Source organism: Agelaius phoeniceus, chromosome 5 (genome assembly GCF_051311805.1).
Source record: "Agelaius phoeniceus isolate bAgePho1 chromosome 5, bAgePho1.hap1, whole genome shotgun sequence".
In the NCBI taxonomy this organism is placed as follows: domain Eukaryota; kingdom Metazoa; phylum Chordata; class Aves; order Passeriformes; family Icteridae; genus Agelaius; species Agelaius phoeniceus.
Window position 1 is genome coordinate 20,992,409 of NC_135269.1, and position 27,016 is coordinate 21,019,424.

The 27,016-nt window shown below is 42.8% G+C and overlaps 2 protein-coding genes across 2 annotated transcripts; both read right to left on the minus strand.

Annotated features, from left to right (window-relative positions):
• Nucleotides 1-258: 258 nt before the first annotated feature.
• RTCB (RNA 2',3'-cyclic phosphate and 5'-OH ligase) lies at nucleotides 259-10,487 on the minus strand. The gene is made up of 12 exons (XM_054631386.2): nucleotides 10,330-10,487; nucleotides 10,154-10,232; nucleotides 9,400-9,467; nucleotides 8,173-8,272; nucleotides 6,934-7,090; nucleotides 6,190-6,346; nucleotides 4,930-5,089; nucleotides 4,442-4,617; nucleotides 3,764-3,952; nucleotides 3,172-3,282; nucleotides 2,324-2,443; nucleotides 259-1,297 (listed from the first exon to the last, which is right to left on the minus strand). The coding sequence occupies exons 1-12, from the start codon at nucleotides 10,420-10,422 to the stop codon at nucleotides 1,190-1,192; spliced, it is 1,518 nt and encodes a 505-aa protein (XP_054487361.1). The 5' UTR covers nucleotides 10,423-10,487; the 3' UTR covers nucleotides 259-1,189.
• A 1,153-nt stretch (nucleotides 10,488-11,640) lies between these two features.
• On the minus strand, nucleotides 11,641-26,285 carry BPIFC (BPI fold containing family C). The gene is given in 15 exon segments (XM_054632169.2): nucleotides 11,641-11,957; nucleotides 13,639-13,715; nucleotides 14,489-14,552; nucleotides 15,519-15,561; nucleotides 16,852-16,919; nucleotides 17,488-17,658; nucleotides 18,951-18,995; nucleotides 19,701-19,883; nucleotides 21,727-21,818; nucleotides 22,796-22,856; nucleotides 23,708-23,771; nucleotides 24,528-24,683; nucleotides 25,453-25,581; nucleotides 25,707-25,818; nucleotides 26,171-26,285. Coding segments are annotated over 15 exon segments (1,446 nt in total). The 3' UTR covers nucleotides 11,641-11,891.
• Between the last annotated feature and the right edge of the window lie 731 nt (nucleotides 26,286-27,016).

Below are 27,016 nucleotides of genomic sequence, written 5' to 3' on the forward strand. Positions count from 1 at the left end.
CTGCCATCCGGAGGTGGGCTCGGCACGGCCGGCAAGGACAGGTAACAGCCAACACACTCCTGTCGAAACCGAGCTGGGAAAACAGCACTGCATTGCCCTTCCTTGTATCCTGCAAAAATCCTGCCATCTGCACATTCTCTGCAAGATCCATCATCTGAAGTCACAAAAGGCAGCGCGTTTCAAGGTCGTATGTGGCTAAAATATCTGTTGGCTGCTTTCAGGTACACAGAAAAAACATGACACAGATACACTGCCACGTCCATCTTCCCATTTTATTGTAATCCCTCAAAATGATCCAGTGGGGATGGTCAACTTCCCCTCCAGCCTTGGTTAATGAATGTAAAAGAAACACTCTAAGTCCCATTGCATTGGGCCTGACCCTGAAATTGGGCTCCATTGAATCAGAGCTGTGGGATACAGTGAGCAGCATTACCCAACCCAACTTTCACATGCTCAGAGCTTCTTAAAATGTTGGATTAGCACATCCCTAAGTTAAATCACAACTTTTACTAGGCAAACAAAACCTCTCAAGGCAACATACTCAGTTCTACTCAGATTTTCCAAAAGCCTGTGGAATGCCTATTTGTCCTGAACCAAATTCACCAGGTGCTGTGTTAAATGGGAGAGGCTGGGGTAAGACTGTGTCTCCAGCTTAGCTAGCCCCTCTCAACCTGAGCAGGAGACTAGTCCCAACTCCAGATTTCTTTCCCAATTACCAGAAAACATGCAGCAGTACAGACTATGCATCTCCCTGCCCACACATGCAACACCTTGTCTATCAGAGTACTTCCACATGTAGAAAGAGCTCCAGGCACTCAGGTGTGGTGACAGCAGCTCTGGTTCATACACCACCTTCACTGATGGAGGTGGTCTTGCAGCACAGCACTTAGTGACAACTCAGGCAAGTCTGAAGTCCTGCCTGAGCAGGGAAATGGAGGAAGGACTGCAAATAAAAACCAAGACTTAGGTATTTCTTTGCCCTGTCCTCACAGTAAAACAACGCCATATAACAAGGAGGAGGGGCATTAATTATGGCTAGGAGTGATAAAAATAGTTGCACCCTCAGCTGTTGTGTTTCCAGAACAGGAATGTGATATTTGAGCATCCTACAGAGCCCAAGAGGTGTGGGAAGATGGTAATTCTAGTCAGTTTTGTGTAAGGCCTGGAGACATGGGTGCCTTGTTGGCTCCTAGCCTTTTATAACAGCAATAGGTCTCAGTTTAATGGCTTTCTTGCTGATGCCAGCTTCGTGGCAGGTGTTAACCACATCAGTCACGTTCTTGTAAGACTCTGGTGCCTGGAGGGGGGGAAAAAAAGAAAAGACAAAACTATGAACAACTGATAGTCACATGAAATCAGGCATAGGCTTTTGAAATCCACTCTTCACAAAAATAACCATGTCAATGAAGAGTGTAGAAGCAGATGAACATATTGAGAATCTGTCCACCTTATGTATCTAAGAAATCTGTAAGACACTTAGCTTTCCAAATACACTCTCATCATATTTCAGATAAAATATTAGCTATTTTAATCCACTTTTTCAGATAATGAGTGCCCCAGCATGTTAGAATGGCAAGCCTCATTATCTAGTCGGAAGTGACTCCAACTTCTTCTTTACAGGCAGCCTTTAAGTTTTATCTTCACAGCTCCTTAGTGACAGCAGTAAAGGTTTAACTCTACAGTTTCCCCCCCTGGCCCCTATTCTGACAAGGAAGCTGCTCTTAAATACAGACTTCAATGTGATCAACATGTTCATATAACACCAACACCCAGAAAATCATAGCGCCAAATGATTAACACTTTTATGAGTGAGGTTGTGAACAGAAAAGGCACGCTCATATTAATGCAGAGGAACTGGAAGTCATAATACTCAAAGTTCTCTGACCATTCAGAGTTCTCTTCTTGAGCAAAGTTCATCTTAAAAGAGGATCTTTCAAGATGCTACTAATCTACATGAAAGCTGCAGAGTAAGGTAAATTTAAGCCAGGGAGAACACCATTCAAGAAGAAAATCCATAAAACATAGCTACTTTTGTTGATGCTCACACAAAAACAGCAATTATCCCTATCACCAGGCAGAAGAGGAAAAAACATACCCCCAAAACCTGTCAATCAGGCATCTCCCCTTTCAGCATGCTTTTAGGATAGAGAACATTTCACATCATTTTCCAAAAAATTTGACAGCTCTATCAAAAATCACACAAGCTGCATATTTAGAGTACTGGCAATTGCTTAGCACTGCAAAAGATCAGGTCAGGGAGGGTCACTCAGCCAGGGAGCAAGACCCCCCTTTTCCTTCTAAGATAATGAAGTACTAAACTCACTTCTTCCATGACCAGTTTGGGAGAAGCAACACGGATGGCAATACCCATGTCAGCCAGCTTGTCCAGTACGTCCTGGAAGTCCAAGTTACGTCGAGATTTGGCTCGAGACAGTGCACGACCCTAGGCCAACAGTTGTGTTAGTTCTACTTTTTGTAGCAGTTTGGAAAAACAAAACTCTTTCTTATCAGAAAAACCCATTATTGCATTATAAGCAAACACAGAATGACTGAGAGCACAGACCACAGTAAATCCAAAGACAGGAAATTAATTTGGCCTTCAGGTCACAGGCTCCTGCAAAATCTGGTACCTCTGGTATGAAGAGTAGGAAAAACCTCATACCTCTGGTATGATGAGTAGGAAAGTTTCATTTGTATAACACACTTGTCTGCAAGTGTCATTTTACCCAAACCAAACAGTATTCAGGACTTGGAATTTACTGGAAGCTGCTTCTCTTCCTCAATCATTGTCTCACACTATGAGTAACAGGGGAGAAAACACCTTCTAAATACTGAGGAGTTTTATATATAGACAGCCTCAGCCCAGTTAACCTCCTAGTTAGCTCAGAGGTATCAGAATTTTGTAAAATAAGCTTATTCTCCAAATCTTCATCCTAAAATCTGCCTTATAAAAAGCAGTATATCCCCTAGGTTTTCTGCAGAAGTAGTCACAACTACTCAGTAAGGGACCAAGACTTCTACCTTGCAGTTCTCCTGGGCAAGGACTACTGGCAAGGCTAATGTCTGCTTTTATGACCAACAGAGGAATCACACATTGGCTGACCCTTCAACAACTTTGTTCTCTGGATGAGTCTCATCCCAAGACCTCCCTGAAATAAATTCTTGACTTACAGCTCCATGGCAAGTAGTTCCAAAGGTCTCAGTCATGCCTTGCTCTGTGCCAGTGAGGACATAGCTGCAGGTGCCCATTGTGCCACCGATCAAAACAGGCTGTCCAGTCAGCTGTGGATGCAAAGCATTCATTTGTAAGAAAAAGCTGAAAAATCTCATTCTTAAGAAAAATCTGAGATTAACTGTGTCTCCAGAAAAGGAAGACAGATTAATATTCCTTGAGAGCATCCCTGGTTGTCTCATGTGCCTGGAATCAAAGCATTCTAGAAAACTAACTGGTCTGAAAGATGCAGACCAGTAGACCAAAAGCCTTGTGTCCAAGAGACAGACAAGGCAAACCACTGAATCCTGAAGTCCATAAAGGACTTCTTTCCTTTCATGTTCTTCCAACCATTTTGGGTGTGGAGCAGAAAGAGAAGCTCAGTGTCCCAAAGATCTAACACAGACAGAAGCTGAATACTGCCATCCCACCAGGGTTCCAGTGCTGTTACTTTAAAAAATTAACTCACAGCATTTAGGTATCTGTTAGGAACCCTAAAATTGTCTGATTAATCCAGAATTCTCTATTTCCTTCTCCCAAAGCTAAACTTACTTGATAATCAACAGCAATAAGAGGATGGTGAGGCGGGAAGGCCCTGGTTGATCCCTTTCTGTGCACCAGCAGAGTCCGCTCCTTTCCATCCACTACATGCTGTTCCACTTTGGCAATGTTGTGAGACACATCATAGATAACGTGCATGTCAAGGTCATCTGGGGTTGTGTTGAACACTTTGGCAAAAGCCTAAAAAGAGAACAAATCAGGCTGTGAGATACAAGACCATCATAATTCAGCCACAATGGAACTGAATAAAACAGTGCTGAGAATGACAGAATTGGACTACACAGATTGTTTCTCTGCCCACTGGGAGCTTCCTGTTGTAATTCAGTCAGAAATCAACTAGGCAAATTTGTGCAACTCTGAAAAGCTGGCTTTAGCAACGAAATACCCCAATTTTAGCAACAAAACCCCCACTTTTCTTATATCCTCTTTTTCCAGCTCAAGGCATTTTCAAAAATACTGCTTAAGCAGCTTCTGCCAAGTACAATCCGGTGATGTTGAGAGGTTTTAGACAGATTGTCAGGACTACAGCTTTGTGCAAGTCTCTCCGGAAAAAAACAGTTTAAGAAACACACAAATGAAATAAAGTTAAATAGTGCAACTACTCTCTGTTCTCTGTGTCAGGGATGAAGCAGGAAAAAATATCTGCATCAGAGACAACTCTGCTCCTACCTGTCGTGTTAGGAAAGTCATGGAAGAGCGGTTAACCCAGGCATAGTTGCCAGCAGCTGCCATTCCCTTCAGGTAATCCTGTCCCTCTGCAGAGGCAATCCTGGCACACGCCAGCTGGCGATCATTCACTATGATTTTGTCCCGTTTCATAGCTTTTTCCATAGCCACCAGTGCATCTGGAAAATAAACACAGGTGATTTCTTATTTTGCTGCAATCTTTGAGATTAACAAGGTGTGTGTAATTTATATCCTAAAACTGAACTCATGTGTCAACGGTCAAGCCCAAGGCTATTTCTCAAATGCAAAAGCAAATCTGTGGCAGAACGTTATCAACTGTTTGCAAACAGATAACACCTGACCAGGCAATTCAGGATACTCTCAGCAATTCACTGTAGGAAATGCTCTTTGGTGCTGGAGTTTGCTGTCAGTGACAAGACCACGCTGAGGAGTTTGGCTCACTCCAGGCAGCTACACCAGTCAGATCATACCTGTGGCAACCTGGTGGCCCAGCCCTCTGCTTCCACTGTGGATCATCACGCACACTTGCCCTTTGTGGTCAATGCCCATTTTCTTGGCAGCATATTCGTTGTAAATCTCATCCACCACCTGGATCTCGGCGTAATGATTTCCAGCTCCCAGGGTCCCCAGCTGCCAATCACAACACACTGATCAGACAGGGAGCCTTTGGGAGCACAGGGGAGAGCTACAGCAACAGGCAATAGTGCAAATTGCTACAGCAAAGTTTTGGGTTTAGAAAAGGTTCTTTGGGAGAAAAATATTCCCATATAAACTGCAAGGAAGTAGAACTCAGTAGCATCACCACTTTCCTTTTTGCTCAGATTTGTAACTACCTGTGGTGTTGGAACAAGACTGTGATTAAACACGAGGAGCAGGATCTACATACAGACTGTGCTGCCACTTTTTTCCACCTTACTTTGGCCTGGATGGGAAGAGTATAGCGTATTGAGACTTCAGTTTGTACAGACAAAGCAGACAGGCTTATACTCAGTTATAACTCCACAAAGAAATTACAACATCTTGTTAATTAGGTACTTAAAACTTTTCAGTAGATTAAAACAAGATATTCCATTTCCAAGCCAAATCTTTTTCAACTCTGTAACAGATGATTGCTTATTTGCAAGGCAAATGTGAAAATTTGGGACATAACATTATTTTGAGGTTGAAATGCTGTAATTTTGCACCACCCCAATTAATAAAGAATAATATCAATTAGACCAAGAATGTACAAGAAAGCTTTACAAATATGTCATTAGTATAGCCATCTCAAATTGTTCCACACAGAGCAGTGGGACACTATATACAGAAATTAAATCCAACTCTTAAAATTGTGATTCAGTTATGAGCTAGTTCCATTTATTATTGTATCTTTTCTTGCCCTGCTATTAACTTGCTAAGCAAACACAGACTAAAGTTGAACACTAACTCGCCTATCTCTTAAAAACAAAATGCATCTGGATGTGGAAATGGCACTCAATATAACTTCCAGTACCAGACGTTAACAGATGAAAACCTGATGGCCCCAGAGACCTTGGGTAAGCCCAATATTATTCTCCTCTGTTGCAGCTTTGTCAAGAATTATTCAGAACTGACCTCACCATCTCACCTTTCCCCCTGCCCAGAAACGCTAGACAGAGTTTCGAGAAAAGATACAGAATTAGAGAACTACTCTCTAACATTTATCTTTGAACCCTGGGAGCATGCACAGCCCCACTGAAAGATAACATTACCTGAGGCAGGCCCCTTTTCTTTGCCCTTGAAGAGACTTTGTTGGGGTCGGCCTGTAGCATTCTTCCATATTCCTCACAGTGCTCCTTGTCCTCTGCCCAGGCATAGCCCTCTCGGAGAGACCAGTCCACACCCATCTCCAGCGCCTCTTCCAAATCCCTGCAATTACCAAACACCTACACATAAGATGATTATCCTTGGATATACTCAAAACTCCACTGGATATGGCCTTAAGTGACTTGATGCCTTTTTTTGACAGACCTAACTTAAGATTTAGATCCTTCCTGCAAGGAGTCGGGTGAGATGACCTCAAAAGATCCCATCCAACCTAAATTATTATATTATGGTCAGCCCCCAACTCTCCTAACAATAAGTCCAGCTTCTTAATACTTCATGAAAGCTCTACAAATATATTAACTTCTGGTACATCATCACTTTTTCCTCTTTGCTGGGTGGGAAATATCCTATTTTCTATCTTTAATCCTCTCTTTCAATAAAGACCTTCATGTTCATGGAAGAAGAAATGAGAACCCAGCAAGAACCTTTAAGGGGTTTAAATGGGGGAGGAAAGAGTTGACTGTGCATTGATGATTTTGTCAGTCCTGGTAATGCACACATGCAGAAAGAACAGAAAGCATTCTAGAATTACTTTTCCTTTCTTAAGTCTCTCACTGATAAATCTTGCGTCAAAACAAACAACAGAGACATCCCCTCTAGGTGATGTGTGCACAAAGTCATTCTCTTACTTGGCATTCATGGGGATGACACCTTTGGAGCCAACACCAACAGGAATGTGGTCAAACATAGCCTGGGCGAGCTGTTCTTTCACAGGTTGCACGTCACTTTCATCCAAATTTGTCCGCAGCAAGCGGACACCACAGTTGATGTCAAAGCCGACACCACCTGCAAGATGAGAAAAAGCCATGTCAGGGAGCACGTTCTGAAGGCTGCAATCTCACTCCTTTTCCTGTGACACAGTACTGGGGGAAAAAAAGCAGAACTGTACTAAGTTTCATTTTAACAGATTTACATGAAGCCTCAGACTTCAAGACATAGCTGTATGATTGCCTACAGAGCTCTCCATTCACAAAGTTACTCCAGCAAGCTGACAAAGAGAAGTGGACACAATTATAAAACACACTGCCCATAGAGAGAAGAGAGAATGTTCCTGTTCCACTGCCTCAGGTCAGAAGAAAAGTGACAGATCTTAGAATGGCTCCCTGATGTAAATTGCTCTTGAAAGCAATACCCAAAAGTAAGTTCTTTTTTGAATCTTCACTGGAATAAATAATAAATAGTTATAAGAAGTAATAAATACTTATAAGGAATACTAAACTTCAGTTCTTGATGTTTTGCTTAACTATTTATAATAATAAATTCTATAAAGCAACGCCAAATGTGAAAGATAATCATGCCACCTTTATTATGAAGGTTCTGCTATTACTAATGTTAGAGGGGAGATACCAAACTAAGAGACTTTGGGTCTCAGTCAATCAGGAACACTTGAACTGATTAAAGCAAAACTAAAACACGAGTATCATGTTTCATGACAACCACACAAGCTTCAGACTGTCAGTAACCAAAGATCTGGGTGTTTACTAAAAAGACAGACATACTGTAAAGTCATGTTTTAAGTGGAGAAATATCCTCAAAAGACGTTTTCAAACTACTCAAAGAAACTAGTCAGTTCTTTATCAATCTGGTGAAACAAGGTCAAAGACTTCAGAACTGAGGGATATCACAAGTCCAAGCTGCAACACAAGGGCAATTCTCCCTGTACTGTTTAGCTGTTCTCAGTGTAATGACCTGCTCCATAAAGAATAAACACTCTAAGTGCAAGAATTAAGCACCCCTTAACTTCCTGTAATTCTCATATTTTTTGCTTTGTTTCTGAATGTAAAGTACTGTAAAGTCATGCCATTTTGAAAAGTATTTTTATACCATCCCAGATATTTCTCAGAGCAGGTTAAGCCAGTCATCCTTACCTGGTGAAACCACTGCTTCAGGATCACTCATATCAAAGGCGGCCATGTTGCCAATAGCAAATCCATAGCCAGAATGGACATCTGGAAGGCCTATTGATCTCTGAAAGGCAATTTTAAAGCTTTATGAAACTCAATGCTTGCAGAGTAGCCTTGGTTATACTATGCCTTGTGGCAGTGGTTGTCATATTTGCGAACAAATATACCAAAAAGAGAATGGATGTTCAGATGTAGGTGGAGTGAACACATCAACTCAGGTAAGGGTCTAATCTCCTGCACTTACAGACAGTCAAAAAAAGCAGAGAGCAGACCTCTGAAGCAAACACCCTGTGACACCCAGAAAGTTACCAGAAATTGGAACTTTTCAGTATCTATTAAAGTGCTACCACACACTGAAGTGAACAGTACTTTTTTGCTTCTTCTGCCTCTTTGACATCACCAAGAAATCCTTGGTTTGGAGAGAAAAAGTTAAGACCTGAATACGTAGATGATTGTAGCATCTCTTCTACAAACTACCAGCCAAAATTCCCATTTTAGAAGGTTGTTACTATTCTACCTTACTCCATTTTGGCCTGACCCCTAAGGCATTTAATAGCATGATGGTCTGCCTTTTACTGCATCCATAAATTCAAAACTTCTGCCAAAAGAGACAATTTTAAAAAATCTGTTGTTACTTATTAATAAATGCAATATTGAATGTGAAAAGGATAATTTCCACATTGTACTTTGCACTTCTGGAAAAGAGTCACGGGTAAGCATTTTCCTTCTGCATCATTATATGTGATGCTTTGCTTCCAAAAAGTCACAGGATGAGGGAAGTCAGTGTTGAGTGTATGTGAAGGGTCACTACTCACATGAGGCCAGTAACAATAGTACCACCTCCTGCTCTCTCCACACTTCTCCATGTATTCCAGAGCAGAAGCAATTCAAAACCAACAAGCACTTAGTATGAACAGCGGGAAAAGGTGGCTCAAGAAACTGAAATAGCATGAAAACCTCTATGTCAAAAGCCAAGCAATGAAGTAAGTGGCTGCTTCTCTCTCTGATAACTCAGTTTTGCAGCCTGCCTTGCAAGCACGCCTTCCTCAGACTCAGGTGCCTAACATACAAACTGCCTCGAGAAGAACTTTGATCCATACCTCTTCTCATGAGAGAGTTTCCATTTGGAATGCAATAATCTCAGGCAAATGGGAACAGAAAAAGAGCAGATTTTTCAAAGCAGGTACTCACGTGAACAATGCCAGGCAATGCAGCCACATTCCCAATCTGTTTCATAGCAGGCAGGAAGCCACCCGCACCTGAAAAAGATTTTTTAAAAAAAGTAATCTGATAATTTACCATGATAATCACAATGAAACACTCTCTAAAGAGGCTGTTTAAAACACTGGCAAAAGAGAAGTCAGCCTCAGCAAGACTTCTAATCTGGTATAAAGAGCCTGGCATTGTGCACAATCTGCAGTTTCATTAAATGCAGTGTTTATTTCACTGAAGACCAACTTCTGCTGTTTGTACCCATAGTGTGAGGTCTGTGCTAACAACAGCAGCGTGCTGCCCCCAGCCCAGCTGGCGGCTGGGATCCAGCCCTGCACTCCAGCCCCACGCAGTATCCCCCAGTGAACTCTGAGAGCGGCATTCAGGGAACACTCCGAGCAGTGGCAGTGCTGGCACAGCCCGCTACAGCTGCCGCTGACCGCCCGCACTGCTCCCGGCCCGAGCGGCGCGCACGGCGGGAGAGCGCGCTCCCGTTCGCCGCCTCTCCGCACCCACCGCCGGGCCTGCCCCGCTGCACTCTGCGCTCGCAGAGGGACGTGCGGGGACACAGGACAAGAGGACAGCGTTAAGTTGTGCCGGGAGAGGTTGAGCTTGGACATTAGGAGGAATGTTTGGAATGTTTGCTGGACTCGATGATCTTAGAGGTCTTTTCCAAACCGACTAATTCTGTGTCACCCCCGGGGTCAGGGGGTCCGCTCCCCGCCGGACCCACCTCCGCCGCGGCAGGCATTGCGCAGCTCCTCGAACATCAGCTTCTCCAGCGGGTCGTTCACGTAGAAAACGCCCTCCACCTGCGGGGAGAGCCGTCAGCCGCCCGGGCCGCCCCGAGCCCGACTCCGCGCCCCTTCCCGACCCCCACCCCGGGCACCCAGGCCCCGTCCCACGCACACGCATGTTCGGCACAAAGCCCTTCTTGATCCGCCAGCAGTTCTTGTCGATCTTGTCCAGGTACTGCAGCTCATCGTTGTAGCTGCGGCTCATGGCGGCGGCGCTCCCGGTCGGCGGATCCCGATGGCAGCGCCGGCCGGCGGCAGGAACTGACGCGGGCCCGCGGCAGCAGCGGACAGGAGCCGCCGAGGCTCAAACCTCCTCCCTCAGCCCTGCCTCCTGCTGCCGCCGCCGCCGCCGTCCGTCCGTCCGTCCGTCCGTCCGTCCGTCCCTCGCCTGTGCCGAGGCTTGGCTCGCCCCCAGCGAAGCCCATGCCGGGCCCGTCTCCCACGATACTTGGGCAACCCGCGGCAGGCATCGGGTACCCGGGGCCGGGGTGTGAGAGGGAGCGCAGGGGTCTGGGTTGTACCTGGCTGCCTCCTCCCTCACACCACGTACGGCTTGTGTGGAAAGTTTGTGTGGGGCTAGTTTGTGTGGAAATACCCCAAGTATTTTTTTTCGAGTGCATGTGCTTGCTGAGCCCCCGGGCAGAGTACCTTTGGGGTGTTTAGGTACCGCCTTGCAGCAGGTGGGATGAGCTCGCTCAGCTCCGGACAGCAAAAGCTGCCTGCACCCCATCGCTGATTGTTTCTCATCGCAGGGAAACAGGTGCGTGGGAGGCCGGAGCCGGCTTCCCGTCCAGGTTTGGCCAAAGCACAAGCACCTACGCATTGCAGGGCCGGCATGGCCCTCTGCAGAACTGTGTTCCCATTTGCACACGAATAAAGTACTGGAAAAAAAGGAGGAGAAAGAAAGAGGGTAAGATACCATACAGAAACGAAGTAAGAAAAGTATCTAATCTTCAATTCAGAGAAAAGATGTCAGAGAGTTAGATTTAGAGGTCTTACCCAGAAACACTGAAGGAGTTAAATGTATCTAACCTGGCTAAACAGCACTAAAGAGACTAAAGAGAGCACATGACAGGCACACAGATTTGAAGAGTCACCCGGAAAGATGGAAAGTAGTAGTGCCACTGGCTCAGGTCCTGTTCTGCATATTAAGATTTATGTTAAGACACTGCAAAGATTTTACTTCCCATTGTAACTGGGACAGTTTTCAGTTTGACAGTTCCACAGTTCTGGAGAGGGCTCACTCCCTACTTCATGCATGGTGTGCAGAAAGGAAGTGCTTAAGCTTGTTAGAGTAGAAATATATTAGCAGCTGTATCTGCCCTAGCAGCATTTTGACAATGTACTTTTCCTAATTTTCAAAGATTGCAGCATCCTTCTGGAAGTGTATGGACAAAAGTGTATTTCAAAAGAGTCATTCATCTTAAAAACATTTTTGCATCAGTTAAACTACAGAACAAATAAATGTCAAGCATGCGTTACATGTTTTCCCTTGGGTCTGCTTGTGACCACCATTACACCAGCTAACCATTCCATCAGCTTTTTTTGATTCCCAGCACCCCTCTTTCCCCCAGCCAGGATGGGGGTTGTCAGAGCTCAAGTTAAACATTTCAGCAGAACTGGACAGTGTTTAGTCTTCAGAGTCACATTATTGACTTGATTTGAAGTTCATGATTAACACATGGTCTCTCTTCTCCTGTAGTGTTTGTAGTGGACATCAGTCGAAATCAACACATATCCCTGCAGGGAGGAGAACAGTCATGGACATACTATGAATTAAAATGAACATGTTATTTTGGAGTTTCTTAATTTCAAATTGATCTTGGTGTTTAAGGTCTAAAAATGTACTGAGAAGAGCTGAGCCTTGGAAGTAACAAGTTTTATTCAACTCTGTCCTTTGAACTTTGCAAAAGGACTCCATCTTTCCCTGGGTGCTATCCCTTTGCACCATGTTAGTGACAGAATGGAATCTAAAGATTGTACAGCCTACTCAGGAAGGTTCATCTGAGCCTTGAGGCAATTAGGCAAGGATCACAAGAGATTACCTAATTTGTGCCACTTAAGAATTAGCCATTTAATGTAAACTTGTCCTTAAAGCTTCCCCCAGTGTCAGCACATACAGAGCAATAAGCCTGCAGAGAGCAGCTCATCACAGTCACAGAATCACAGAATGGGTGGGGCTGGAAATAACCTTAAAGACCACTCAGTTCCAACCTCCCTGCCATGGGCAGGGGGGTTGGAACTGGATGCTCTTTAAGGTTATTTCCAGCCATGGGCATGTCCATGGGCAGGGACACCTTCCACTAGATCAGGTAGCTCAAAGCACCATCCAGCCTGTCTATGAAAAGTAAGAATTGTTTTTCTTCTGTTGACCATAGCCATCAGAGTGGGACTGAAAGTGAAAACTCTAGAACTAGAGCCTAAACTCTAGCCTTTAAATGGGAATCTCATTCACTTTGGTAGGGCATAGCAATTCTGTATTGTCTCTCATTCCATTGTTACTGATGAGGAGATTGGTGAGAGAACGTGAGGGGGAATGGGCACTGCAGAATCACTAAAATCCTTCATTCACAATTAGTCTATAAGACTGTTGGCAGTGAGTGCCACTGAAAGCATTGTCTGAGCAATTATATTTTGTAGAGAACCAGGTATGTGGGAGGCAAAGAACAATTAAAAACAACCTTTGCATTTCCTTTCCTGAGCTGTGTTTTGTGCTTAACAGCTAACAAAGATTTAGAAGTCTCTGCAAAGAAAAACTTCGAAAAAACTGAAAATAACTTTGAGAAGTTGTTAAGCAAGTGGAGAAATGCAGAAGGCTTACTCATTTTCTGGGCATTAATTTGTCAGCAATGCCCTTGTACTGACTGGTTACCCAGCAACATTCTGTATGCCCAAACTAAGGGCTAGTTTTGGAGAAGGATAACCAGAAGGCAAAAACTATTTTCTGAGGGCTCACTAGCTACTTTTGGCTACTAGCCTCAGTGATTATCACCAATTATTAACAAAATCCGGGCATCCTAGATGCACAAAATTGAATTCTCCTCCCTCTCATATTCCAAGTATTCAACAAGACTGTGAGATAGCAATAACTCTAATTTGATGTGGTTGGCCAAACTTGAACAATATGTCAAGCCCGTTTTTACACTCAATTCCAACTTAGAAGGCTGAAAAAGTTGTACACTTGATCACTTCATAGTTATATAATCAGTTCTAACTTTTCCTCTCAAAGAAAGATACATTCGTTTCTAATAGAATTTTGCCATTACTAGGGACCTCATTTTAAACCCATTTTTATTAGTTAAGTAGCTCCAACATAGCAAATTTCTGGCACTGAAGAAAGTGAATAAATGCCTAGGGGAAAAAGTAAAAAGAGAGATAACCTTTTATAAAGGAAAATCTTTCATAAGTATCAAAATCTCACCTTTACAATTGTAATGTGAGGTCTTGTAAAGGTAACATTGGCCAGATTGGGAAGAGGGAATCCTTTTGACAGTTTAGCTTAAAAAAAGAGACAAAAGATGATTTAGGTATGCATTAGAAAGATAATAAACATCTGCCCTTCAACAACACTGTTTATCCAGAGACTTGTAGGTCATTTATAACAATTAGCCTCTTAGTCTTCACAAGCAATCCTGGGAGGCTGCTAAGATGCTCATTTAGCAATGGGAAAAAAAGAATTACAAGTGCTTCTCTCTTGGCAGAGTGTTGCAGCCAAACCAAGGATTTAACGTTCAACACATTACATACTGAGTGCTTTGTCCCTAATGATCCCTGAGGGATTATTAATACAGCTTTACCATCATTAGGACCTGTTCCCATTTGTATCCATTAGCTAAAGAAGGTGATGTTCATCCCAGTATAGAGGGTTGACAGAAAGCTGTATCTCCCTCCAGGGCCTTAAATAAGATTTATGAGAGGCAAAAGCTCTGTTCTGGTCTAATAAAAAGGAATGTATTTCACATATAGTGGCCTCAGGCAGGTGTGCAGATGAGAGAGATTTTGCTTTTCTCCCCGATGCATCAGGACCACCTAGACTGAGATGAAGGCAGATGAATTTTTGCTTTCCTACTGATTTTTGCCCTTTTTGCAGAACAGTGAGAGGGAGCACTTACACCCCTACAATCTTCACCTTACACTGCTTATTGGCTGATGGTCATTTTCTACTCCAAGTTAATGGGAGCTGACAACTTAATCAGAAAGTCAGTAGAAGTTCCTAGAATAACCCATTCTGATGGAAGCTTTTTAGCTGATGCTTTGAAATACAGCTTTACCATTAGCTGATGGAATTACTTCAGTCTGTAAAATGTAAGATAGGATGTTCTCCAGAAGTAAGACCTGCCACAGACAAGAAAACTGAGTTAGCCATCATTTCCTGATAGTGGAAGAGCTGTTGTACCCTAATCCTGGGTAGAGTTAGTAGGCTCTTAATCAACTTCCAGTTCTCTTTTGGCCTCAAGAGTCATAAGTTCAAGTGAACTTCAAATCTTAAGGTTTTGGAATGATGCAAAGGAAGTGAGATGCAAAATGCAAATGTGTTTCATTATGCTTGGCCAACATTTTAATTTAAAACAGTCTATTTGCTTTATTTGTGAGATAATATATCACCAATAGCAAAGCAGGACCAGAACAGTTTTAATCCTTTCTCCTCAGCTACTCGGAACTGATTGATTATACTGAGAATGAAATGACTCTGTGGGGGCAGGGTCTTCCCCTGCAAGGCTACAACTGCACTATTTCAGGCATCTGAGGGAAACATCTTGACTCCCCCTCCTTGCCAGAATTCTGAGCACGTTGATGAGCACCCACGGAGTGCCTGTGCCTCAGCCATCCCTGTGACCATTGGATGGCGCTCTGCTCTGCTGCTACAGCTCAGCTCTGCCCTGCTGCTGCAGCTCAGCTCTGCCCTGCTGCTGCAGCTCAGCTCTGCCCTGCTGCTGCAGCTCAGCTCTGCCCTGCTGCTGCAGCTCAGCTCTGCCCTGCTGCTGCAGCTCAGCTCTGCCCTGCTGCTGCAGCTCAGCTCTGCTCTGTTTCACCCTGATGATTCGAGAGATCTCTTCCTACTGCAGCCGGGGCAACTACAGAATGTCTCATTTGCACAGCACTAGCTTGCCCCTAAGAGTTTACTTTTAACTCTTTGGGGCAAGAACAGAGAGGTGGCTGCCAGAAGACAGGAAGAGAGCCACTTGGGAATGAAGCCAAATGATTTAGAAATACTGATAAAATTTAGCTGCTTACTCTTTAGCCTTGATATCACTGATATTCTTAGTTTGCATTTCCTATATGCTTCAACTACCCAGTTACCTCAAAAGAGCCAACACTGGAGTGGGCTAGGGAGAACTGGATCCTGAGGGAAAGAAGTGAAACAAGATGAGTCACTAAGAAAGGATAAACACAGTTATTCTAATCATGTGTAGTCATGCTGTAGGGCTCCAGGTCTTTGGAAGCATCTGTACAGAGATTTTTTTTGAAGCACTTTCACCCACTGCATACTGCTACATAGAGAAAGATATGGTTTTCTTGGGGCATTGCTGAGCATCCATGCAAGAGTGTGCTAGAAGAGCTGCAGCCAGCAATTTGAGTGTGCTTCTCCCTCTGTATTGTTCTGGAAATCCTACTGACAATTGATTTTACCAAGGACTTGTAGGGTGTCAGGTATTTTCCAAAGATTTTGGTACATCTGCATAATGCTTTCATGTGAGTCTTACCAGGAAGGAAGGATCTGTTTATTGTGTGGTGCTGCTGCTACTGATGGCTTTGTTGCTACTGCCTCTGTTTCCAAAATGAAATACTTATTTCCTAAGTTGCTCTTGTATCTAACAAAAGATTTCTGAGTTTCCTCAGCACCAGTACTTGAGTTCTCAAGGCCAGCTTCCAGCACACTCTAGATTTTCCTCTTAAAAAATTACTGCAGAAAATGCTAACAGCACTATTCTCCTTAAATTCCTAACATCCCTCTGCCCTGATGAACTCTGCATGTTCTTAACCCCGTGTCTTTCTTAGGGACTTTTATGAAATTGGAGTCCCAATTCCCAGTTGTGAGGTCCTGATACACAGAGCTTCTTCTCCATGAAATATGACATGTTAGATGTGTAAATGGCCTAGCCTCTGGTTTCCAGCTTTCTGAACCCTTCCAAGTTGCAGGAGTTTAGTTGGATAATGTCTGCAATAAGAATATCTGCATAGGGAACCTGCAGGGGCCCAGGTTCTTTACTGTGCCCTGGACTGCTCTGACATTCTTTAGTAGCACAGGTTGTCTAGAAAGCCATGACATCTTGCCAGACAGAAAGTGATGAGGGAAATTCTCAGATGATTTATGGTCATCAAAACTGCCCTGGATGCTTAGTTTGTCTAGCTCAGAGGGGAGAGTAAATGTAAAAAGAAGGGAAGTCTAGTGAGACCACTTCCCTGCAGCGGTCCACTGGTGGGAAGCCCCTTGGGGCCATTGCACTTGTCAGAGAGAAGCTTCCTGCCTCCTCTAATCTGTACAAGTGCTGCCAGATTAAGATAATCTAATGCAGGTGAATTTACCAGCAAAACTTATTTACAGTTATCTGATCGTATGTCTAAACTACTAATGTTGGGATTGCTAACATTGTTTTCCAAAGGAAATATTTTTCATCCCAGATTGGATTACCTGTTCAAACATAGCGAGCCCATCAATTTCTGATCAAATATATTCAGGGAAATGCTGGTGTTGGCTGCCTGCAGAATAAAGAAACCATGGTTTACCAGACATAAAAAACCCCAGGACCCTTTCTATGAATTAGTCACAAACACATAAATACCATCTTTTCAGTTATGCATGGAAGCTGTTTTAGGTAAATGCAGCTTTCTCATTGCAAGGCTGCACACAGTAAATGTCTGTTTATTTGAATGGCACTGACAAGAGCTGAAATGGAGGTAATGAGATGTCATTAATCAAAGCCATGAGCAAGATGCCAAGAGGCATGACTCACACTTGCAGAACTGTCATTGCAAAGAAAAAAACCTTGCTTAATCAGAGCCACTACATGTTGGGATTTTTGTCCATCTGTAGGAAAATGTTCTTTGCTGCAGAAATGTCCTATAGGTTAGTTGAGGTCATGCCTATACCTGTGACACAGGTATAGGTCATGCCTATACCTGTGACTATTCCCTTGTGTAGGGGAATGTGCATGTTTAAGTACTAGAAATTTGGCATTTTCTTTGTTTCTTGTACAGAGTTTTAAAAGAAGGAAGGAACAAACATATTTAACCCTGAGTTAAATGTCACCTTATTTGTTGTACTTACTATGGTCAGTGTGAACAGAGACTGGGTGGTTGAGTCTGGCAGAATGGCCAACACCTCCACAGAGCCCTGAATCTCCTCTGTGAAGGAATCCTGCTGTAAGCTGATGGTAGGGATTTCAGAAGACATTAGCTTCAACATCACTAGGTAGGGTGTAATTGAATATTTAGCTACCTGTAAGATTCAAAGACAAAAAAAAAGAAAAAACATTTTTCTCATCGAATGGATCAGAATACAACATTTTCTCACTTTTGAAGCAATAATTCTTAAGTATTTCCTTATGATGAGGTTAAGGACAGCTGTTAACATAAGATTCTTTCAGGTAAGCAGGAAATAAAGGTTTTCTGTGGTGCTAAATTAACAGTATTGGCCACTCAGGAATGCAGTGAAAAGTTCCTTCCACTTGAGGAATACAAATTTTTCCATATTATTTCAAGAGAAATTGAATACTAGCTAGTGAACAGAGGAGATAAATGGACCCTGAATGTGGTATTTAGTCGCACAATAAAAGAGCTCAGGAGTCATTCACTTTGAAATTCACCCATCTCAGGAGACGGTTCCTCCTCAGGACTGTCCTCAGAGGAGCCTCACTCTGTTCATTGCCTAAAGAGTGAATAGGCTCACAAGTTCAATATTCAAAACAGAAGGGGTGGAATATTTGCATCAATGCTCATGGCATTTTATGGAGAACATCATACATGCCTACCCTTGGAGAATTCTTATATTTCTGAGGAAGGAACTTAATAACATCTGGGAAGCAAACAAGAATGTGAAGTACTTTGAACTATTTGATTTCACCCATCCTCTGCATTTATAGCCTAAGGGTTCTTCTGCTCATTTTTGGTTTCTCATCCTGTCTCAGAAGGCTGGTGGAAACCATGCATGCTCATATTCTCTGTCAAGTTATATTCATCTCCTTCACCTAAAATAAATGGAAATCCTGTGCATCTGCCTTGTCTGTTCCATAGGATGTAATGTTTCCTGTCCATCTGTTAGTTCATTTTCCTGCACATGGTCCCTTCCCAGGTTTTCTGCTCATCAGTCACAGGTCAGCAGCAAAGTAAAGAGAATTAAGCAGGTTTGGGGAGGAGAAAGGCGATTTTTCTGAGCTGAGAACGCTCTTGGATGTCTCTCAAAGCAGAACTCATGACTGGAAGCTTTTTCCTGCATGGAGCTGGTTTTAGGTAGGAACAGCTGTGGCTTGGGCATGGTGCCCAGAGAAAAGATTGATGTGCAAGGTTATGGGCCAAGATTATGTTTGGTAACAGTGCAAGTCATTCAACTCATCATGGGGTGGGAAGTGACAAGGCCCATCTGCTCTGCTGTTACAAGGCGCACGTGTGCCTGCTTCTCCAGTGCAGGAGCCCTGCTGGCCCTAGAAGCCTTTGGGATGCACCAGTAGTGAGGTGTCTTGACACCCACACTGGGTGGCTTCCCTGAGACTTTGTGAAAGTAATGATACTCACCTCAGGGATGGTACTGCTAAATATCTCTGTGTTTATATTAAAATAGCTCAAGTCTGAAGGAAAAAATAAAAGAGAGAAAACAAATGAGTTACCAGATTTGACCTTCATGGTCAGCTTTTCTCTGAATGCATTATTACAGTCATTTCAATTAATCTTTGATTTTGTTCCTCTCAGAAATATTCCTAAGAGACTCGGTACACTTAAAGCAGCTTCCCAATAATACATGCCAAAATAATCCCTCAGAAAGCAAATTCTTAACATCATTATAGTTTGGCCTGCAGTCTATAGGTTTTGGGACTTACTGAACCTCCTGCAGTCGGGCTAGCCAAGTCAGGCAGCCTTCAAGCCACAGATGCTGTGCTTTGACATATGCTTTGCTTACAAGGCCCCTGTAGTATTTTCATTCTAAGAAGATCCCTTAGAAAGCAGCCAATGAGGCTGCAAAATTCTCCAGAGCTGATCTCTTGTTCCTGTTAGAGAACTCTGTGCCTCAGGTCTACAAACTCCTTATTTTTTGGCAGTATTTGGTTCTTGGCTCAGTGGAACTTGGCATTACTTACACTCTATATAGATGCCTGGCTGTGGCCTGAGGCATCTATATAGAGTGTAAGTAAAAGAGAATAACAATACCCTAGTATTTATAATCTGTCCCAGGACTCTACAGACCAACTGAGAGCTTTATATGGCCACATACTGACATCTGGCAGGTCAAAGCCCTAACTGGGCCACTCTGACCCCATTCCTCTGTGTCCTGCTCACCTCCTCTGCAATGGTCATGTTGAAGGCCCCTGCGGTGTAGTAAGCAAATGAGGAGCTCTGAAAGAAATACTCAGAGAAGGCAAGGTACAGCATGGAGTCACTTTGGTCTGGGATTGTGAAGGAAGCTGCCATGTAGGGAGAGTCAGTGTGGTTTCCAGCTGGGAAGACTACGCCCTAAAAGTTATTGTCAGAGATAAAAAAAACCAGAATCAAAATATAACTTTACCATGACTTCAGACAATGAATGGTACTTTCCTTGACTTTGCCCTGGCTATTCATTTGGTATATAAATGAGTATGCAGGCTTTGTAGTACACCCTGAAGGCTTGGTGCTTTCAAGCAGGTGGTGAAGGCAAGTTCCAGCATTTGGACATCTTCACAGATGAGGCCTAAGATCTGTCTTTTGTGATACTGGTCACCAAGGACAGTCTGCCACCTCAGGCCACACTCTAAATTAAGAGTCTAAATATTGCATGAAGAATGTGACTAGTGGTCCTCCTTTCTCCTTTTCTCATCTCTAGGAATTTAAATCTGAGAACTGCTGCTTAAGAGCTATCCAATGGTCTCAATTACAAAATTGTTCTGTAAAACCAGAGGTCTTTCTTGGTCAAAATCAGCACTGTATTGTGCCCAGAATCAAGGTGATAACTTGTGCAGACAAAAGGCTTATGAGAGAGGAAAGTTATGTCAGACAAACCCAAAATGCCTATGTTGTCTTCTGCATTAGCCATCATATTGGCCAAGCCTTGCAGATCTAATACTTCCAAATGCATACAGATGAAACAAAGAAGTAAATCAGTAAACTGATTGGAAGTGATGAAGACATATAAAGTTTAAAGTTTTTTATGTCCATTTTATTAGTTCTGTTTCTGTTTAATCTCAAATGTATTTTGTCTGTCTTTATTTTCTCATCTAGCTCTAAAGTTCCTGTTGTCTTTTAAGGACTATCAAAATGCTTACAAGGTGCTGAATCACAGTAGGTGACCTCTCCATTCAATCCTCACTTGCTGGAATTACCAGTCTTTGTATATTTCCCCACTTATGTGGAAGAGTAGCTCTTGGAACAGCCATGATTTTACATCTTTAGTTTGACTCAAGTCCCTGCTTAAAATCCAGCTGCTGCAATACTCAGAAGAGTTTGACAGCAGCTGCAGAGCTGGTGTGCTGAGACCAGTGTCTACCACACAAGCAGATACTAACTTTTTGTTCCTTTTTGTTTCCCCCTCTCTTATTTCCCTGTTGTCCTTTTTTTAATACTTAATTTGTAGGATCTTTGTGACAAGACTGCCTTTTCATTTGGCCTTTGTAAAGAACCAAGCACAAGGCAGCTTAAACTTAATTAAGGATCGCAGATACTATAATAATGACAACTACCCTCAATCAAATCACCTTATACAGAATGACAATGAAGTCATTTTAGAATCAGGAACTAGTCAGATTTTTTCAGTACATAAGGAGACTTTTTCCTTAATTTGAAATAAGCTTTCAAGTCTACAGACTCAGCAGCATTCCTTGGGCTCCCATGCTTTTGAAAGGGTCTTCTGCCTTCCCATTCAAGAAGCTAGGGGCTTAATTCTTGCTCTGATAGTCTTGCTCTTTCTTCTCTCTTATCCAACAGCAGACACACCTAGATAGTCCCATGTATAGAAAAATTATCCTGACTGACTGAACAATGAAGTCCCAGCTATAATCAACAGTGAGAGAAAGATGAGGTTTAATAACTTTTTTTCTTTCCTTTCCCTTTCTTTTCTGTCTTGCTTAGTCTTTTAACTGCACTCTATTTTTTACAACCAGCTCAAAAGCAGTTTAAAGAAAAGAATGTGGCTTTTAAAGAATTCATTGCCCAACAGGATTGTTACAAATTATTACTGTAACAAATTCAATAATGCTTTGAAATGTCTGTCTTCTCAGATGGTGAGCCTTTATGTTCAGAACAACAACCATGGTCACCTAAGAAAGTGTCTCATAGAATAATGGAACCCACAGCAATGTAGGCAAACAGCACTACAGGCAACTACCTTTAAGTCCAGGTCAATGAATGTTTGGAATACTGCCAGCAAGCCACTTAAGGAGTAGACTACTTCAGCCATATCATCAATCTGCATTACAGCTGTAAGAGTAGTAGATAAGACACAGAATATTACAAAAAACATAGAAATAATTTTATGTATGCATAATTACAATTACATAATTTTATGTATACTTGAAACTAAGTCAAACTATGTATACTTAAAACTAAGTCAAACTATGTGTACTTAAAACTAAGTCTTTTCTGAAAGAGAATGACACAAATTGTTCCAGAGAGTAGGGAAAAACACAACCAGGGACCTCCTAATATGCATTCTGACCTAAGAGTTGATGTTTCTACTGAGACTTTATGTAAAGTGCCTTCTCTAGTTTGTCTATTGTTTTCTCATTGTGGAAAGTAAGTTTGGTCTAACCCCAAAAAGGAGATGGCCATATCAGTGCCTCAGGGCATAAGGAGGTGTTGGGATTTTTTGTTTTAAGAGCATCCCAAGTAGCTGTAACTTGCAAGTACTTTCCCAGGAGAGTGCCTGATCTGCTTAGATAGCTGTTTTGCACACCAACACTTTGGGTGTCTTAAATGCCTGTAAATCTAACCCAAAGTAGTTCAAGTGAGAAGGCTTTTGCAAAGGAGCTTTTCCATTTTTGTCTCTGGCAAGTCTGATAAATAGGTAAGTAAAACTTAATTTCCAGTCAGGCTAGGAGAACAGGCTTCAGCTTGTAAAGTGCTGTGTATGCAGGATGACTTGGAGCATGGTAAAGGAAAACTGTCTTAGTAGAACTGTGTGGCCTCTAAGTGGCATTTCTCATAACAGAAGTGCACACTGCCACACTTGCAATTTGAGAATTGCTACCAAGTCCTTGGCTCTTAGAAACACATATTTCTTGCTCAAGTAGCCCAGCCTTTAGTTAACTGTGGTTCTGTATGCAAGGGAGCAGATGGAGCAGAGGGACTGATACCACTCCTGGAGGCATTGCTAAACAGCTGCTGTTAAGGAAGGGGGAGAATTTCACTGATCAGAAGAGAGAAAACAGAAGGAAAAGGTATCACCGATGACTCACCATTCAGTGATCAGAGGTCTCCATCTATCAACTGGATCTCAGCTCTGATATTGGGACATGACTACAATAAGAGCACACTCAAGTTATGGCCTGATTACCATGGATGCATAAGCACCTCTTACATGTGTGCTAGCAGATCTTTCTGCTGCATGACACACATTGCAGCATTTGTTTATCAAAACACCTAATCTGGCTTCTCTTTACCTAACTGGATCCCCAAGGTATCTGGTTGGTGCAATGCAAGTGTGTTGTATGTCAGAGCTACAAAAAAGAGGGACGTTTCCAGAGGCAGCCTGGTGGGGGTGACAAAACCACAGCCTTAAATAGTGCGAGGACAGATCTCATACTGGTGTCACAGGAGAGATCTCAGAATTGTGGAATCATTTAGGTTGGAAAAGACACTTAAGATCAGTGAGTCCAACTGTAAACCCCCGGACAGAATGACAGCCATCTCAAGCTCTGTTCCCTCTCAGCGGCCCTGGGCAGGCTGTCACCAGAGCTACTCACCCTTTTGCTACAATGAAGTCAAAATGTCATACTATCAGTTGATATACTATAATTTCTCTATGTGTTGCCCAGTATATGTTTTGTCTGCCAAGCATAAAAATAACCCAAGCCCCAGGATGCCTGTGGGTACACAGGCAGGGACTTATTCTGCATTGGAATGGAAAAATAACTACATTATCCATCCCTATTGCTACTGAGGTTGAACATAGCTGTGTCAGTATCTTGGCTATGAACCTGTCACTTTATCTGGAATAATTTCTGGCTGGCAAAATGATGACTGTGCTGATCAGACCAGAATAGGACTATTACAGGATTATTTTTCTAATTCTTCCTTTGCCAAGTTCACATCACTGACTGAATGCTATCCTCCTTACACCCCTCCCCTACACAATGTGAAAAGCTTACATTAGTGACCAAGCTCCTGTGAATGGGTTTCTTCAGATACTTGATAAAGAAGTTATGCAGGAAGCTAGAGGGAAGGAAGAAGGCAATTAATGGGTCAAGTACTATGGTCACTAAGGGGAAATCAGGTATCTCTGCAGAACATGAATTTAATGGCCTCTTAGTGTGATATTCTGTTACACATGGGACCTTTTTGAAATGTAAAACCTGTCAGAGAGCCGCCATTTAGAAGATGATCATTTCAGCACTATGCATGTCAGCCTGGGTTAATTAATATTTATAAAAAATGGATTTCTTCAGAAGACCACCATCTTATATGTACAAAATGGTCTCTGCACTAGAAACTTCCAAAACAAGTAAAAATAAACAAACAAAAACAACTCCCCCAAACAGGTGACAAGAGTGGTATTCAGACAGTGAGAGAAATACAAGAAAATAATGAGATACTGTTTCATGGGGCTGTATCCAGAGGGTTAATAGACAGTCTGTTTCTGTTCAATTTTGATAGCACTGTGAGTAGGAGAAGTGAAGCATAGTACAACCTCATAACTTCTACCTAGAGTTGAAGATTAGAGCAGAAGTTTGAAAGTGCTGAAGAAGCACAAGGGATTGTTTGATTCTTTCTTTATCTTCTACTGTGTGTAAATACAAGGCCAAATATCAATGTTGACCATTTTAATGCTTTATTGGGACCCCAGTTCTCACCTGTGCTGCCTTATGATGCCTAAAAGCAGTTCTGTGTGCCCTAATTTATAAAGTTGTCTCTGTGCCATTCAGTGACAGTTATTTTGTGAGAATGTTTATACAGATCTCTTCCACTTACCCAGTTTTCCCATTCAGCTTGATATCTACATCACCAGGAGTTGTCCGGCAGCTGGTGAGGGCTATTGATGTAGGGCCTGCATTATCCAGGGGTGTTGAAAGGATTGCAGTAACAAACACTTTTGAAATGTGCACTGTGCCTCTTCCACTGTCTTTGCTGCATCAAGTGAAAATAAATAAAAACTGAAAAAAATCCACCTCTTCACTATGGAATTGCCTGGTGATGTGGACCCATGGCTGGTCACTGCCACTACTCTGCTTTGCCTGCCTGTGTCGGGTGCTTGCCAGTGAGGGCACTGTGACTCCTGCTGTGTCACCCCTCAGGTCCCAGGTCCCTTCCCCCTGCATGCAGCCCTGCTGTCCCTGGCAGAAGTGCAGATCAGAGACTCCTGTAATTCAGTCAATTTAGCAATACAGGTAATGTGGGGAAGAGGGACTTCTTTCCTCTGAAACAGCCTGGGACTAGGAAGGTGTGGAGATTGCTCTAAGGATATTGCCATTTGCTCATCATTTTCCACCAGCTTTTGAACTGTATCTCTTGGTGGCATAACAGAGAGTTTCTAATAGTGTGACTGCACTATGAGGGTTTATTATACTAGACTGTGACCCACCACACTACAGCTTTTCTAAATGTGTCATTAGCTGGCAGGCTGGACAATGACAGCATTCAGCTAGAGCAGCAGTCCTGTGCTATTTGCAGCAGTGCTTCTCAGCCATGGACTCTTTATCAGGGCTGATGTCTGAGGGTGCAGGGGCTGTCTCCCACCAGCAGACCTGTCAGAAGCACCAGTCTGTGCTCCTGGGTTACTGCTGCCAGCTGATAAAGAGCACCTTTACAAGGAAGGGGTCACAAGAATAAACTAAAATTTGCATTTTTATATTATTCATCAAGAAAAATACCCCAGAACATGCAAAGCTGTACATACAACATCCAGGTCCTTATGTTCCAGTTCACATCAATGGTTAGAGAAGCATTTCCAATCACCAGTTTTATCCCAGACCCTGGTAGGAGGGAGATGGAAGCACTGGGTAATTCTACAGCAGTAACATGTATCCTAGAGCATGAGAAAGAAACGGGAGAGAAAAGATTTTTTAAAAATGGATTTAATAAGTCAAAATGAACACAAAACAGGATTCAAATTTCAGTCAAACACAATTTGCCCCCAGAGAGAATACTTACCTTGAGATGTTGTATTTGACATTACCAAGCCCAAATTTCTCATGGCCAGTCAAATCAGGGAAATGCTCCTTCTCCATATTCTGCTTCAGGATTTCCAGCCCAACCTCCCTGGCTACAGGAAAACAATGATCAGTTCAGTTGCCTTTGACAGTGCCTGGGAGTTATGTGTTTCTGGCTTAGGAAATGTGATGGACACAGAATCAGCAAGAAGGTGGTATCTCACTTGAGACATGGCAGTGCTATTTCAGGTCTCACTCCTAGTCATGGCAAGAGCTGAACTATCTGGCTCAATATCTGAGGTCAGGTGAACCTTGATATGATGTACAATACTGTCAAGTAGCTTACTGACTTTGCTCTTTTATGCTCTTAAACTTTCCTTTATAGCCTGCCACGGGGTCATTTACTCCCACTTCAGTATTGAAGGCAATGCTACTAGCAGCTCTTGATGAGAGCATCACACATACCATACTCCAGCCCCTTCTGGGTGATCCTCACTTTGACTCCAGGATTGGCACTAAGTAGCCCACTGAGCAAACTTAAGAGAAGGAGAGAACAGCAAATCTTCAGCATCTTCCTCATTTTTTACAGGACCTGTTAGTAAATATTTATAATAATAGCAGAAATTCATGCTGTGTCACTTGGTGGTTGCACTCCCTTCCCCCCTACCCCAGACACCAGCTTTCCCTCCAGAATGAAGAAAGTGGAAAGCCCAGCAACTCTGGCAGAGAAGACCACAGACTTACAAAAAGTAAGCTCTGTGGGGTAGAGGAGAAAAATCAACCTATTCACTGACATAGAGACTGGGGAAAGTGCTTGGGATACATCCATCTGGACAAACATTGAACTTTTAGGCTGTAATTTGGTGGCTCTACAGGATTCACCACAGGGCTGGTGAATGAGAGAAGCCAATGCCCATCCCAGGGGCTTCTGTGACAAGATTTAAACCAAGATAGAGTTATCTGTATAAATCACAGACTGCATGTAGTGTGAAATTCAGAAGGTCTTGCTTTCAGCAAGGTTTCCCAGGGAGAGTGAGAGAAGCCACCCTGATAGAGAATTTTTAAACAAACCTGGACAAAATCAGATAATGTTTTTTTTTTTTTTTCCCAGAGCTGGGAACAGCCTTCTATGGAGTTATTTGTCATCTGGGACTGACCTGGCAAACATGTCACATTATTCTGGTTTTCCTCATTTCCAGCTACTGCACTGGATTATAAACAGCTGAAAGTAGAGGAGAGTGTCTTTTCTAGCAATACTTTTACAGATAAATTTTTTTTAGTTACCACAGGGCTATGGAAGAGCTGTGGAAT